Source organism: Condylura cristata, unplaced genomic scaffold (assembly GCF_000260355.1).
Source record: "Condylura cristata isolate star-nosed mole 26May11 unplaced genomic scaffold, ConCri1.0 scaffold00021, whole genome shotgun sequence".
NCBI classification, from domain to species: domain Eukaryota; kingdom Metazoa; phylum Chordata; class Mammalia; order Eulipotyphla; family Talpidae; genus Condylura; species Condylura cristata.
The window spans coordinates 4027346-4041676 of NW_004567122.1; the positions used below are offsets into that span (position 1 = coordinate 4027346).

Genomic DNA, 14331 nt, shown 5'->3' on the forward strand with positions numbered 1-14331 from the left:
GCCACTGCCCCCCACTCCTCCCATGCTACCCCCATGTACACGGTCATTACTCTTTTTTGTCAGCACTGAAGTCTTTGGTCTTCGACACACCATACAGATGGCTGCTTCCCCCTTCCCTGTGCTGGGAAGGGGGAAGGCATGGGAGTGCCAGGGGACCGAGGCCCTGCCAGGTCGCTTAAACGTTCTAAGGAACCGCACAGGCTGGACTTTGCCAAGGAGGTGCTCTCATTTCCTGTGAGGCCTGCATGACTTCTGCTTGCTCTACCACCTTTAACCCAAATGTCACAGAAGCAAAGGGAGTCGGACCACACTGCGCGCCACTGAGGGAGCTGGGGGGAGGCCTTGCTCGAACGGCCAAAGAGGACATGCGGAAAAGCGGCCCACTGGGCCGTGACTGGTGGCCGGCACACAGCTGACCCAAAGCCCCGGAGGAGGGAAGTATTCCGCCCACCTGTCGCGGCTGTGTGGCACACCACACCGGCCAAGCCCTCGTGAGCAATGGCTTTCCTGGTAAAAGTACACTCAGCCAAGCTGGTCTCGAGTCCTCGACACTGCACGTGCACACACTCAGGGGGATTTTCGTGGAGATGTGCAGGCACGTGAAACTCTCTTTCAGCTTCGAGCGCACCCCTGCGAGTGGAAGAAAGGAACAGCGGTTAGAAAAGGCCAGTGCTCCCATGTGTGACCTCAGCGCGGAGCTCGGTGTCAAGAGTCCTTTTCTCGCGTTCGTTACTCGGAGGTGGGGTGAGATGCGTGTGTCCTCCCAGCCGCTGCAGCTTCACCCGCAGAAGGGAATAGGCCTATGTGAGGTTTGCAGAGATTACTCGGGGCAGGGCCTCTCTGGCGGGCTGAGGGTTAAGTCTCAGCGCCGGCTGTCTGCAGGGCCCTGGCCAGGGAGTGACCCCCCTGGGGCGCAGCAGACCTCACCTGGCCCTCCCTGCTCCCTCAGCAGTGTATTTCAGTAGCTCCGCCTGCTCTGCTCCCTACTCTGTCTCTCACCCCCCTAACTCTGGCCTGCACCCCAGCTCTTCTGCACAAAAATAAACGAAATCTTCAAAAAAATTAACAGGAACAACTGATATAAAGTTACTAGATGAAGTTCAAAACAAATTCTGGTTTCCTTTCCTCTGTTTCTTGTTAAGGGGAAATGCTTCTTCCTCACTTTCGATGTTTCCTTCCAAACGCAGACGTGTCAGCCTCAGTCTCCCTTTGCCTTTTCACTGCTCTTCTCTCCTTGACAGTGGTTTGCTTTGATGAGAGAATTATGGAAGTATGAATAAGGTGCGGTAAAGGCCAGGTCTCCCCCCTTTTTGGGGGGCGCCTCTCTGCATGCCCAAGTGCAGCAAGGCTGACCTGGTGGTTTCACTGCTGCCTAAGATTTGTTCAGAATTTGTGTAGGAAGAGGGCTACCTCAATAACCAGTGTCTGTAGCTGATGAGCTCCAAAGAAACACTTGTTTCAATTGCTCCTTGCTTTTCTTTAGAAATAAATGAGGAAACTGGGTAAAAGTAAAAGGTTGAACAGTGTTGCAGCAGGCAAAGTAAACCAAAATAAAGTGATGATGGCATTGTAACTACCAGACAAATTAGAATCAAAGGCAAAGAGAGAATAAAAAAGAACACAAGGAGGGTGTGTTTAATTGTTGGTGCCGAGTTAGCACATTACCCCCGGGGCTCCGGGGGATGTGCCCCCTGTTGTGCGTGTCAAGGCGGTGATCGGGCCGATAAAGCCATCACAGACTTGTGTTTATCTGCCTAAGATGATACAGGGACGACCTGACCTTTCTCTGCCCTAGCACACTCCCTTGTAAGGGAGTGTCAGCATTTGGCAGCTGCAGGCGGTGTGGCAAGAGAAAATCTCTACTTCCTCCTTTCCCGCCTTAATCTTCCACTTCTACTGCCTAATGGTATATAAAGGGATCGCTGGAAATAAACGAGAGACTCCTGGATGAAGAACCTCGGCGTCCTGTGTTTTCTTTAACCTCATCGTCCCTCGCCGGACTCGGCTCCGATTAGCCGGACGCGGCATTTAATTATTTCAATCTGTAATGAGAATTCAGCAGTCATGAAACAGCAAACAGATGAAAATGGGGGACAAATGAGAGCAATCTGGGGAAATCGAACAGGTGGAGCATTTGAAAAATTTCTCAACCAAAACTACCTGAACCACCAGATAAAATGTAATAAGTGACCTCAATGAAGTAAAAGGAAAGTCAGAGAAATGTTCATTGGATAAAATCAGACCCTTCCTTGACCCTAAACCTGTCAAGGAAGAGGAACTGCAAGGAGAACAAACTCACAATCAATTAAGAGCTCTGGAAAAACCAATTCTGTCATAAATTTGTCAAAGAAAGCAAATCTGCAAATGCTTATCTGAGAGCCCATTTGCTGTATCAGTTTGGCCCCTTCGGCCCAGGAGTCATGTAAGGTGAACTTGCTCCGTCTGTGATCCCTGTGCCCCTTTCTGACCGCTGCCTCTCAGCTTCACAGACTTTTGATTTTTTTTTTTTTAAGATTTATTTATTTGTGCATGCAGAACTGCGGCACAGGCCAGAGGTGCAGGGGCAGTGAGAGGCTTCACCAGAGACAGAGCGGGGAGTAGAACAGGCAGATGGACTAAGTACACTGCTGAGGGGAGCATTGGGTGGGTCAGGAGAGGTCTGCAGCGCCATGTGGTCACCTCCGGGGAGGCGGAAGTCAAACTTATATTCGGAACTGGCTTTAACTTCTTAGTGCTGTGCTTTAACCCGCTGCGCCAGCAGGGAGGGCCCTGCAGACTTCCCCATTAATCTCGCTGATTCCCCATTTTTGTTTGTCTTTGTGTAAATAAAGGCTGGTGCCCACTGGTCTCCATCCCAGCACTCACTTTTACTCCCTCCCCTTTGCGGACACTCGCCCACCTCCCCTTTTCTTTGTTGAACATTGTATAAATAGCCCTGTAACCTGCCAAAGAGCAGGACGGTGGGCTTTCGGACATGAGTCTGCTGCCCTCCTCATTTGCCGACAGATGAAATCACTTTCCTTTTCCTCAAACTCTGTTTCCTTTTATTGGCTGAGGGAAACTGAGACTGGCGTTGGGTAACAAAACCACGAAAATCAGAGTGATAGCAATGACGTTCAGAAGCATAACAAACAAGGTGGAACTGAACACTAGAAACTCAAGGTGGTAAGGACATTCTTATTCTCAAAGATGGTGAGGAATTGCTAAGTCAAGGATGAGTCGTATAAATGTAAACTTAACCACTAGAGGATTGGAACTAGAATGACAAATTTCAAACCAGGTAGAGTAAAAAAGGGGGGGGGGTAAATTTTCTTTTCTTTTCTTTCTTTCTTTTTTCTTTTTTCAAAAAAAGCAATCTTATTGGGTCCTGCCTGGTGGTATAATGAGTTAAAATGCAGCATAGAGAAGCTAGATAAATCCCTGGGCAGCACGAGTTCAATCCCTGGGCAGGGAGCTGATCCACACAGGTCAGCAGACCTCTCCTGACCTGCCCACTGCTCTCCTCAGCAGTGTACTTCATTGATCTGCCTGTTCTGCTCCCCATTGTCTCTGGTAAATCCTCTCACCACCCCTGCACCTCTGCTCTGTATACATACATAAATCTTTTAAAAAAAAAATTAAGAATCACCATAGAGAAAAGAAAAACAACAAGCATTAATGATGTTAAAAACAAAGAAATAGACGATTTACAAACACAGAACTCAAAAACACTAAAGAGACAAATCTCCACAAGACTGATCAACAGAGAAGGTATAAATCAATAACACAAGGTGTGGGCAGAATTGTCGGTAATACAGAGGCGAGCGGCTCTCCAACTTGGCCAGGGAGTCACCCACAGACACGCTGATTAGCAGTGTGCTAAGTGCTAGTCAAAGGAGAGCACAGTTCATCTTCAGAACAATGCTGCAAGGCAGGTACTTAACATTCTCAGGTTACCTAGGAGGAAACCGGTAAGGAAAGTTGAGGGGATCAAAAAACAGAGTTGGAACAATGGGCTCAGTCTTGAGGAAATACACTGGTGCAGCTACTCACTGTGGAAACCCCAGGTCCAGGCAGGCCACGTTGGCCTGAGTTATGCCCCAGCTGCTCTTACAGATAAATATCTTCTCATCTTGGTCTGCAAGTTTGACTTCAACAATTCCATCTGTATCCGTATTTCCATAATTCAAGGAAACGCTAAATGTTTCTAAAATAAAAACCACAAGAATAAACAATAATTTAGACAGTGATTTGCCCCTCTCTTGATTAAAAACCTATAAACGGTTAACTCTGGCACCATGAAGATTTTAACATTTAATGATAAGTGATGGTTTATGAGCGTTTATGATGTGGCTCTGCTACCTAGTGATGCAGAATATCAGAAAACACTCACGCAAACCCTATGCAGATTAAGCGAATATCTATCCTCATTTGTCACATAAGGAACCCAAGTTCCTCCATTTGACACGGAGCGTTGTTTCTTACTCAGGTGGAGAAGCCAAGAACCTAAACTCGCTATCCTGATGTTCCTCCAAAGTTCATGTCTTAATAGTGCAGCAGACACACAATGAGAATGGAAGGAGGGTTTCATTTACAGAGAGCAGAAGTCTGATGCTGACAAAATAATCTCCACCATCTCCCGCCTCTCCCACAGTGACAGAGATACACTCACATAGGAGCTACTTTCTCCTTTTCCATGACTCTTCAGCATCTTAACATAGCATCGCAAAAACGGTTTGGCTGCTCTACGATGGTCCATGCCAAGTTTTAGTTCACAACTAAAGCAAGCTGCAAGCATTCCTCACACGGATGAAGTGTCTGTGATAATCACTAGCAGATGACAGGCTGTCACAGCTAAAACCTCACAAACACTTTCTGTGTGCCAGGTTCTGTGTGAAGAGTTCATTTTATGTAACTTTCACAAGGGCCTCCCGGGCTAGGGACTACTATCAATGATTTTTACAGATGTGGAGAGGGGGACCCAAGAGTTTGCACAGCCTATCAACAACCAAGGGTTTGTGACTAAAGACCTCTCGTCTTAAAGACGCCACTGACTGCACAGCAGGGCCCAGCCTCTCGTGGCAATGAACACAAGTGCAACGACCCAAATACTAAAAGCGTGCTTGGTCATGATGGGCTGGGTGCCCCCTGGGTCACAATCAGGGAGCTGGCATCAGAGAGAAGGTTGTAACGGGCGGGATGAGGGTTGGAAAAAAATGAATGGCAACACAGACCTAGAAGTCCAATCTCCTGTAAACAACTCTTTCCCCTGGATTCTGGACCCGCTCTATGATTCTGGGGATAATCCCTTCAGCCAAGTAGAAGTGAGGGTGGGGAGAATTCTGGAGGGCTGGGTAGCAGAAGTGACAGGGCCTGGAGACCCCTATTTTTTCAATTATCATCCCACTGCTAAGGGGAGTCCAGACAGGAGTTCTGAGTTGTCATAACATTTCTCAGGGGAAGTGGGGTAGGCGATTTCCCTGTGATACTGTAGATGAAACTAGGTGCCTCCTACCTCCACCTGTGCATGTTCCACTCTTCAAAAACTTTGCCTGTGGTTTAAGACACTCAAAACTCTTCTGCTGACAGTAAGTGGGGTAGCTTTTCCCGTTGGTTGAACACACCGCGGTACCGTTCTTGGGGCACTGGTAAGGGAGTTTACAGACACAGGTCCCCTCGATGCACTTCTGCCATGGCTGGCAGAAGACTTTACTGCAGGAGAGATGTGTGTATTGTTCAGCGAGGCACTTTCGGTCTACCAGATCTTCTTGAGATGCATCAGATGCTGAAGTAAGCTGAAAAACACAAACGGTATGTTGGCAACCCACTGAAATCTTTTTGAAGATGAGAAAGCCAAGGGGAGAGATAAAGCAGACTCTCCTACCCCGCAATCCAATCAAGGTGAAGTGTCTGATGTTTACAGACAAGTCTGACCTCAAGTCCCAGCGTGGATATGTAAAATAAAATGGCTTTGGGCCACTTAGTGACCTTGGTGAGATGTGAGTTCCTCATCTGTAAAATGTGGATAAAATAGATTTCACAAGGTTACCATGAGGAGTTGAAATAATACACAAGTGATGGTGAAATCAGTGGGAGCTACTACTTGTCTAACCAATATACAATTCCACCTTTGAAGATATCAAAGATTCGCCTCAGTCATGTTATGGAGTAACAAATTTGGTGCTAAATACAGTTTTGTGGAATGAAATTGATTAATTACATTAATGAACGTAAGATCATCTGTTGAATTCATATTGTTTACATCATTTAATATTAATAATGGTGAACTTTTTCCTGTGCATTCATTGTGTATGTTGTTCTTTGTGAGGTATATTTCCAGCAAACTGGCTCCACATTTCAAAAACAACAAAGTGCATGACGGCATTAATCCGTCAAAGATTAATGATGAAAAGCATTACTGAAATACTACCTAGGTGTTTAAAATTTTGTTCTTAACATGTACTTACATGTATAGAAGTGTATTTATTATTTATCAATAAATATAATCACATATACACACTCAAAAGAGTTTTAGCAATTGTTACTATAGCCTAAACTACAAAACATGATTCAACTGCAGCTGCTACGGCTCTTTTGTCCATGTGAGGGTTTCCCTATTTTGGTCCTACCCTTGGTACTCATAATGAGACAGCAAGTATTTTGATGTGAACTTTGTCTTTTTATTCTAGACAGGGCTACATTGAGGTGCTTGGTCGTCAGAAAACAGACAAGACACAAAACATCTCTGATCATTACCTCTGGCTTCTTCATCAGCTTCCTGCTTTGTTCTTCATCATTAGCTTATAAAGAATAACAAGAATAATGAACTATGACCAGAATGAGGAAAAGTCCACTGTTTCTCCCTTGTTGCCCTTCTTTAAAAAGTCATGTGGAATCATTAGTCCCAGAATGAGCTGTTCTGACCCCACTACAGAAGTTTAAAAGGAAGACCTGAAAGGATCAAACTGTTTTCAAATAACTTAGCTGCATGTCACCATAAAGTTCAGTAATATGAACAGTAATAAAAAAAATATACAGTATCCCAGTTAGTAAAATTAGTATGTCAGGCATGCAGAAGAAAAAATTCCAGTCATGCAAAGAAGGAAGAAAATATGACCCACATTAATGACAAAAATCAATCAGTCGGAACATACCCAAACTTCTAACACATATGTCAGAACAGCAGGCAAAGATATTAAAATAGCTATTGTAATGCTATTCAGAAGGTTATGATGCTACGTGAAAGACACAAAAGAGACTGAAATGGAATTTCTAGTTATGAGAACTCTCATGTTTGAGACGGAAACAATATATTTGACGAAACTAACAACAAATAGGGTATCACAGGAGAAAAAAATAGCAAGCCTAGAGATTTGTTAATAGAAACTATGTAGAATGAAACTTACAAGTAGCAGGGAATTAAAAAAAAAAACACACACAAGATAGCAGAAAAAGAGTGAGCGTGGGTTGAAGCAGTCTTGGATGTACCAAGAGTCCCTGACAAACAAAAGTATACTGGAAGAAATAATGTCTAAAAAAATCCAAATATGATAAAAACTATAAATCCACAGACCTAACGAACTAAATAAACCTCCAGATCGGACACACCAAGGTAAGTTATAGTCAAAGTATTCAAATACCAATAATAAAGAGGAAAAGCCTTCAAAATAACCAAAGGAAAAAAGACAGTATATACAAAGGACAAGGAGTAGGGTGACAGCAGATATCTCATAAATAATGCAAGGAAATCACACTGAAGCAACATTTTTAAAGTACTGGGGAAAAAAAAAACAACTGTCACCTCCTGCTGGGGAAAGACCCAGTAAAAAAAATAATCAAAAAGCCAAGGCAAAATAACCACTTTTTTAGGCACAGAAAGCATCAGAACAGGAGAATACCTGAGTCCTTGGAACTATCAAACAATGAGTATTCTATTTGAAAATCGGGCCTACATAAGGAATGAAGAATCCTGGACATCTCTGGGACTTCTTTTTTTTTTTTTTGCATTTATTTATTTATGCACACAGAATTGGGAATTGGGATACAGGCCAGAGGTGCAGGGGGTGAGAGGATTCACCAGAGACAGAGTGAGGAGCAGAACAGACCAACTGATGAGGTACACTGCTGAGGTCTGCCACGCCATGTGGGTCAGCTCCCTGGCTGGGAATCCAACTTGTGCTGCAGTGGCTGCAGCCAGCTTTACAAGCTGCACTTTAATCCATTGCACCACCAGGGATGGTCCTCTGGGACTTTTTAATGTGGTTTGTTCTTGCTTTCTGTAGACTGTAGCTGTTTAGTGCCATTTTTATAAGGTTTTGTAAAATTTCATTTTCTCATGCATGACTCTGAAGTCTTGCTCCTCCAGCTTGTATTCTGAGTGAAAGAGTAAGACATTCTTCACATCAACAACAAATTGCAAGCCTGCAGACTGCATCTTTGCTGAGGCCTGCTCTGTGCTGGGAGCCACTGGAAATTCCACGCCTGCCTTGGCTCTGGCTTGCACTCAGCCTAGAGACCATCTAGAAGTGCACATGTAGTGTCTTCTCGGGCTCTTCTGGATATGCCTCCTACTGGCTGTGTGTGTTGCTTTCTAAGTTCCCCCGAGGGCTTCTGACAGGTCTGATTTTCCATGGAGACACTGCCTCATTTCCTCTCAAACTTAGGCATTCTCTGGTAATTTCTCAACTGTAACCTCTTGTCCCAGCTGGCTGTGATGTGTTTGCCTCACAGTGTTTATAAGGAATGTCTGCTGCTTCCGACTGAGTCCCAAGTTGGGTGACAAACAGAAAAGTAACTCGTGTCAGTGCATCAAATAGTGCCCAGGAAGGTGGGATTCAATAAATATTTTTACAATAGTCACCTCTGGTCCTTCTACAACTAGGGACCAGAGTTCTACTGGGCACATGGCCTGCCATCTTCACGACTGCCACTGAGCTGGGACAGGGTGAAGCAAAGGTGAAGAAACGGCCCAGAATGAATTTTTTCACCTCTTTAAGTTTCCTTTTCTTCCTTCGGCATTCATTTGGATGCTGCATCCCTTTGATTGAAAACCCAAAATCTGCCAAGTTGGTTCTGACGGTCTCCACTGCTGTTGTTTGCTTAATCGATGGCAGGTGTTTGGAACCGTCTGCTATGCCTCTTCTGCAGCCACCATTTTCTGCTTACCCACTGCCTCCCTGCACGCTCTTTGCCCAGTATGTCGTCGCTGGCTAAACTTCACTCAAGGTATGTCTCTTCAAAATGCTACCCATGTAAAGGTAGGTTTGTAGTAAATTTTAGGATGAAATGTAAAAGGAGGGTGGCAGTCAGGAGTGATGTCACAATGTGGCACTCTCACGGAGAGAGCCATGTTGAGTGAAATACTTTTGTATTCTTTCATGTCCCATGGTTATTACTGTAACAAACAGCTTGTCCCTCTGCTCTTAGGGTTTCTCCTCCATCCTTTTCTGAGTTTCCTAATTTGTTTGGGCAGCTTATGTAAAACTAATCCTCATTTAACTGTTCACAGTAACTTTAATCCATCCCGCCGCCAAAGCACCCTTGTCATTGGCATACTTCATCTCAAACTTGGTCCATCAATATATTCTGGTAAAGGAGGAAGCAGTGTTTTTCATCCCTGGAGGAAATCTGCTGTCAGCCTTCAGAGCAACCAAAGTCTCTCCCAGCTGTACATGCTTTATTTCATTTTGAAGACACATGTCCTTTTTTATCCCCTGCCCCTCTGGCCTGTACTCCAGTTCTTATAGGCATAAACAAATACATCTTTTAAAAAATCAAAATAAAAATGAATAAAACAGAATTTCCAAATTTTGACAAATGTATGTGTCAAAAAAGAAAACAGAAGTCACCACCAAGCCCATTGCCCAGGGATTCCAACTGCTGCCTGTTTGATATACACCCTAGAAGGACGTTCCCACCGCTCTGTGCAGAAGAAGCTCTGTCTCTGTTTACACATACAGCCGCACAATTGTGTGCTTTTTTTAAAACAAAAATTAGGGCTTAGTAAGACTTTTTCATTTCAGTAAATATAAAATGGCTACATGTTACCTCATTGTGACTTCAATATTTTATCAGTTTTTGATCAATGGGCATTCAGTTTATTTCTATGTTCATAATATAAAAATGAAATCAATAATCCTGTTCCATAAGTTACACTCAACTTAAAAGCATGTAATTCTGATTTCTTAAGTAGTTTTGTCTAACATGTGTTTCTATATGGTGGCATGAAGATGCAAGTTCTTCAGAACCCTGTATCAGAATGCCCTGATCACGCCACTGGGCCATGACCAACACTCTACGCCTTAAACACTTCTCTAACCCAAACACGTGTAACCCTCCAACTGGCTACAGTCTGTCATTTCAGTTTTATCAGTTTGAGTTGCTCACAGTGTCTCCACCCTGACCAAATGGATTTTTGGGCTGAAGGAAACTGACGTCTTGCTATGTTCTTGCAACAGCCACTAGCTGGGTCTCCAGGCTGGACAGCATGGAAGCTATTTCTTCCTCCTGTCAGATGACCAAATCTAATCCAGAATTAAAGGCATACTCAAATCTCACCCAGCCCATAAACTCTTCATGATCTCCAAGGATGAAGATGTTCCTTTTCACTCAAGTGGCTTGGCACACAGTAATTAAGTATTTGTAACAATTAAATATATAAGGTCTTAAACATTTCTTCCTCCTATGCTATCAAGTGTTATCTGAATCTCATTATTTCTTATTCTTACTGGCACATTTATATCGTCTTCCTACAGCTATACTATTAGACTCCTGGAGAACAAGACCAGTTGTACCACATTGCCTTGCACATAGGAATCTGCTAAGTAGTTACTGACTCAATGGTTACTATGCATTATAGATAGATGTTGGCATTCAGTTCAGTTCTTAGGCACAGATAAAAACAAATGAAGGTGATTTTCTTAAAGCCCAAGCAAGTAAGTTAGTACAAATGATCTTGTTCTCCGATCATTCAGGATCATGTAGGAAGATGATCTCCGATCATGTAGGAAGATGATATAAATATGCCAATTCTGTGCCTAGGAACTGAACTAAATGACAACTGAACTGTTGGCAAATGAAACGCTTACTTTTTAAGTCTACATACATTAAAGATTTCTCTATATTACACATATATTTAACATATATATTTTCTATCATATATATATTTTATATTTAAAATACTTTGAACAAATATTGAATCACCTACCTTGCAAAAACTTAAGTGAAAGCAGAAAAGTAACGGAACAACATGTACAAGCTTCATGTTGGAAGCAGTCAGTCTGTGTCTCTACCGAGGACTCCTCCCCACTCTAGATAGTTCAAATTTAATTTTTAACCTCTGAAAAAATATTTAAAAAGAGCAAGACGTCTAAAGAGCTTTGTACTTTTGAACTCATAAAATATTTGCCTAAAATGCAGGGTGTTACCGTAACTGAAACCAAAAATGGCCTTCCTAGGAAGTACTTGAGGGAGCAGACCAATAGGAACTGTGTTTCCTCCAGAGAAAAGTGATTTCTCCACCTTGTTACTAAACAATGCCTCGGGTTTGCTCTCCAGGGGAGACAGAAAGTAATGGAAGAAAATCTATGAGGTCTTTACAAATGGGATTTCATCAAACAAAAAGCTTCTGTAGGGGAACAGAAATTATGTGGAAAACAGAATATGAAAGAAAATATTTGCACATAATATAGCATATGAAAGAAAATATTTGCATATAACACAAAGGGCTGACATACAAAATATCTTGTGATTCAAGTAGAAGCACAAAAAAGAACCCATGTAACTCTATAAAAAGAAAAACCCAATGTAAAAATGGGCAGAAGAACTGGATAGGCAGTTCTCTAAAGACAGAGTGACAAATGGGTGCATGGAAGAATGCCCCCATCACATGCTGATCACATTAACACACAGAGACATCTATCTTCATACATATGTGAATGTATCAGGAGTTTCTCAGGCGTTTCTCCAGGGTAAACATGATAGAGAAGCAAGGCAATGAAGCCACTTTGAGAGGACAGAGGGATGACATACAGGACAGGAGGAAAATAAAATTAATAAAAGTTAAATTAATAAAACTAATCTTGTAGGAGGCCAAATAGATGGCTTGGTTTTATTTTAGACTTGTTATAAAAGGAAATGGGAGCTGTGGCTATAGTCTGAGGAAATTTTTATTAAGTTCAGTATGTCATCATATGCAGTACAAAGGGGGAGGAAGCCACATTTAAATCTGGAGTCGTTTACTTTTTATTTTTTAAAGATTCATTTATTTATGGGCCCTCCCTGGTGGCGCAGCATGTTAAAGCACAGCACTGGGAAGCTAAAGCCACTTCCGCATGAGTTCCATCCCCGCCTGCCCCAGAGGTGACCACAAGGCGTGGCAGACCTCTCCTGACCGCCCGCTGCTGCCCTCAGCAGTGTACTTCCTCAATCTGCCTGTTCTGCTCCTCACTCTGTCTCTGGTGAAGCCTCTCGCTGCCCCTGAGCCTCTGGCCTGTACCCCAGTTCTGTATGCACAAATAAATCTTTAAAAAAATTATTTATTTATGCATACAATGACCGGGGTACAGGCCAGAGGTGCAGGGGGAGAGAGATTCCCCAGAGACAGAGTGGGGAACAGGACAGGCAGATTGACTGAAACACAAAGGTGAGGGGAGCAGCGGGGGGACAGGAGAGGTCTGCTGTTCCAATGTGGGTCAGCTCCTGGACAGCAATTGCACTAGTGCTACAGTGGGTGCTGACAGCTCCACAGTGCTGTGCTACAGCCCCTTGTGCCATCAGGGAGGGCCCCTGGAACCGTTCTATTGTGATGCAAATACAGTGTCTTAGAAATTAAGAGTATGTTGTAGAACACTGCTTTTATTTCTGAACCAAAGTTCTTATAGATGATACTGGGTGACTTAGGATAGCAGTAACACAAGACAATGTGGTAGTGACACCAGGAGGGTTGAAATGACAGTACACAGGTATCTGTGAAGGAATTAAGAAACTGATAACATGACAAAAAAGAGGCTGCAATCTTGACTGGTGGAGATGGTGACAATAAAACGAGAATGCTCCAAGGTGTGAGTCCAGGGAATGAGAAAGGAAGAGTATGATGCAGCAAGGAGGACAATTAAAGAATAGGAATGAACAACAATTTGGAGGGAGGTGGGATAGTCAGCAAAGGAGAGAGACCTGTGACCTCTTAAGTGTTAAATTTGTCCACCAGACTAGCTGGGGAAGTTAGTTCATGTGTCTGCACATCAGCTCTTTACATGAAAAACAAAGGTGCAGGAAGTAATCTTGAGGGTGATGTCAAAATTCGGTGGTTTCCCACACTAGGTTTTTAAGGGGGGGGGGGGGACACCAAATGAAGACAGAAACAATGATGGCAAACGATAAATCACAATGTGAAACGAGGCGGGCAGTTATGAATAATCACACCTCTGTAGGAGATGGAGAACTGAAAGCCCTATTTATCAAAACTGAATTGTTTTCAGAGAGGAGACTATTACTTTTTCCAGAAATAAGAAGACATATTGTGATTCCAAATACTTCCATAGTGAAGTTTATAACTGCTAACGCCCATATTATCTCACGTCAAGGGGCGGATACACGTCAAGGTAAAGTGTGACAAGATTCAGGTGTAAAAGAAACTAGTCAAATTCAACGGCGGGAGGCGGGAAAGACGTTTTAGTAGAAGCTTAAATCAGATAATGTAGAAAGGAGGGGGCCTTGCTTGCAGTGTAGACCGCGTGGTGTAGGGGCTGGAGCTAAAAGTTTTTGACCAATGGAAAGGTTCGGCGCAGTAAGGAGGACGCACAGAGACAGCGAGCGAGCGAGGCCAGTAAGGCCTAAAGCCAAAAGTAGGTTTATTTCTGCGTCCGGCCGAGGGTCACTGACCCCAGAGCGAGTTGAGGTCAGCGAAGTCGCGCTGAGGGAGGGATGGGGGGTTTACAGGGAGGGGCGGAAGCGTCCGGCCTGGAACTGGAGCTGCGTTTCTGCCCCGGCTGGGTTAACCGGTGGTGACAAGCAGGCCGTGAGGTTTCGCTCCCGAGTAACTGCCGTGCTTGGCGCAGCTGCTCGTCCGTGTGCCTTTAGGCTGGCGCCGGACCCCACACGAATGAACAGACACGGGGCGCAGAAGCGCTCTCCGAGCGCGAGTCCCCGCGGCGTGTATCTGCCTGAGGGGCCCTGGGTCGCGCGTGGTTACGAATGGCGCACGGGCGACGGGATGCGCCAGACAGCGAGCGGCGACGGCAGCCTCCAGGCTCCGATACACCTGCTCCAGCTGCAGCTGCACGGCCGGGCTTCCGGGTGATCGGCCGCGTTTCTCGGAAAGAACCTGGGCGCGTTCTGCAGCCTTCAGCTAGC

At 44.2% G+C, this 14331-nt stretch overlaps 2 protein-coding genes across 2 annotated transcripts in view; one reads left to right on the forward strand and one right to left on the reverse strand.

Annotated features, from left to right (window-relative positions):
- Positions 1 to 11254, reverse strand: part of CFI (complement factor I) — a 24462-nt gene extending 13208 nt beyond the window's left edge. The window contains exons 1-4 of the mRNA XM_004686473.2: positions 11186 to 11254; positions 5495 to 5774; positions 4033 to 4186; positions 452 to 630 (exon numbers count right to left, since the gene is read on the reverse strand). Of these exons, the coding sequence (XP_004686530.1) occupies positions 452 to 630; positions 4033 to 4186; positions 5495 to 5774; positions 11186 to 11242 (670 nt within the window). The 5' untranslated portion in view covers positions 11243 to 11254. The remainder of the gene's footprint in view (positions 1 to 451; positions 631 to 4032; positions 4187 to 5494; positions 5775 to 11185) is intronic.
- A 2918-nt stretch (positions 11255 to 14172) lies between these two features.
- Positions 14173 to 14331, forward strand: part of GAR1 (GAR1 ribonucleoprotein) — a 6637-nt gene continuing 6478 nt past the window's right edge. The window contains exon 1 of the mRNA XM_004686474.2: positions 14173 to 14306. Coding sequence (XP_004686531.1) covers positions 14173 to 14306 — 134 coding nt within the window. The remainder of the gene's footprint in view (positions 14307 to 14331) is intronic.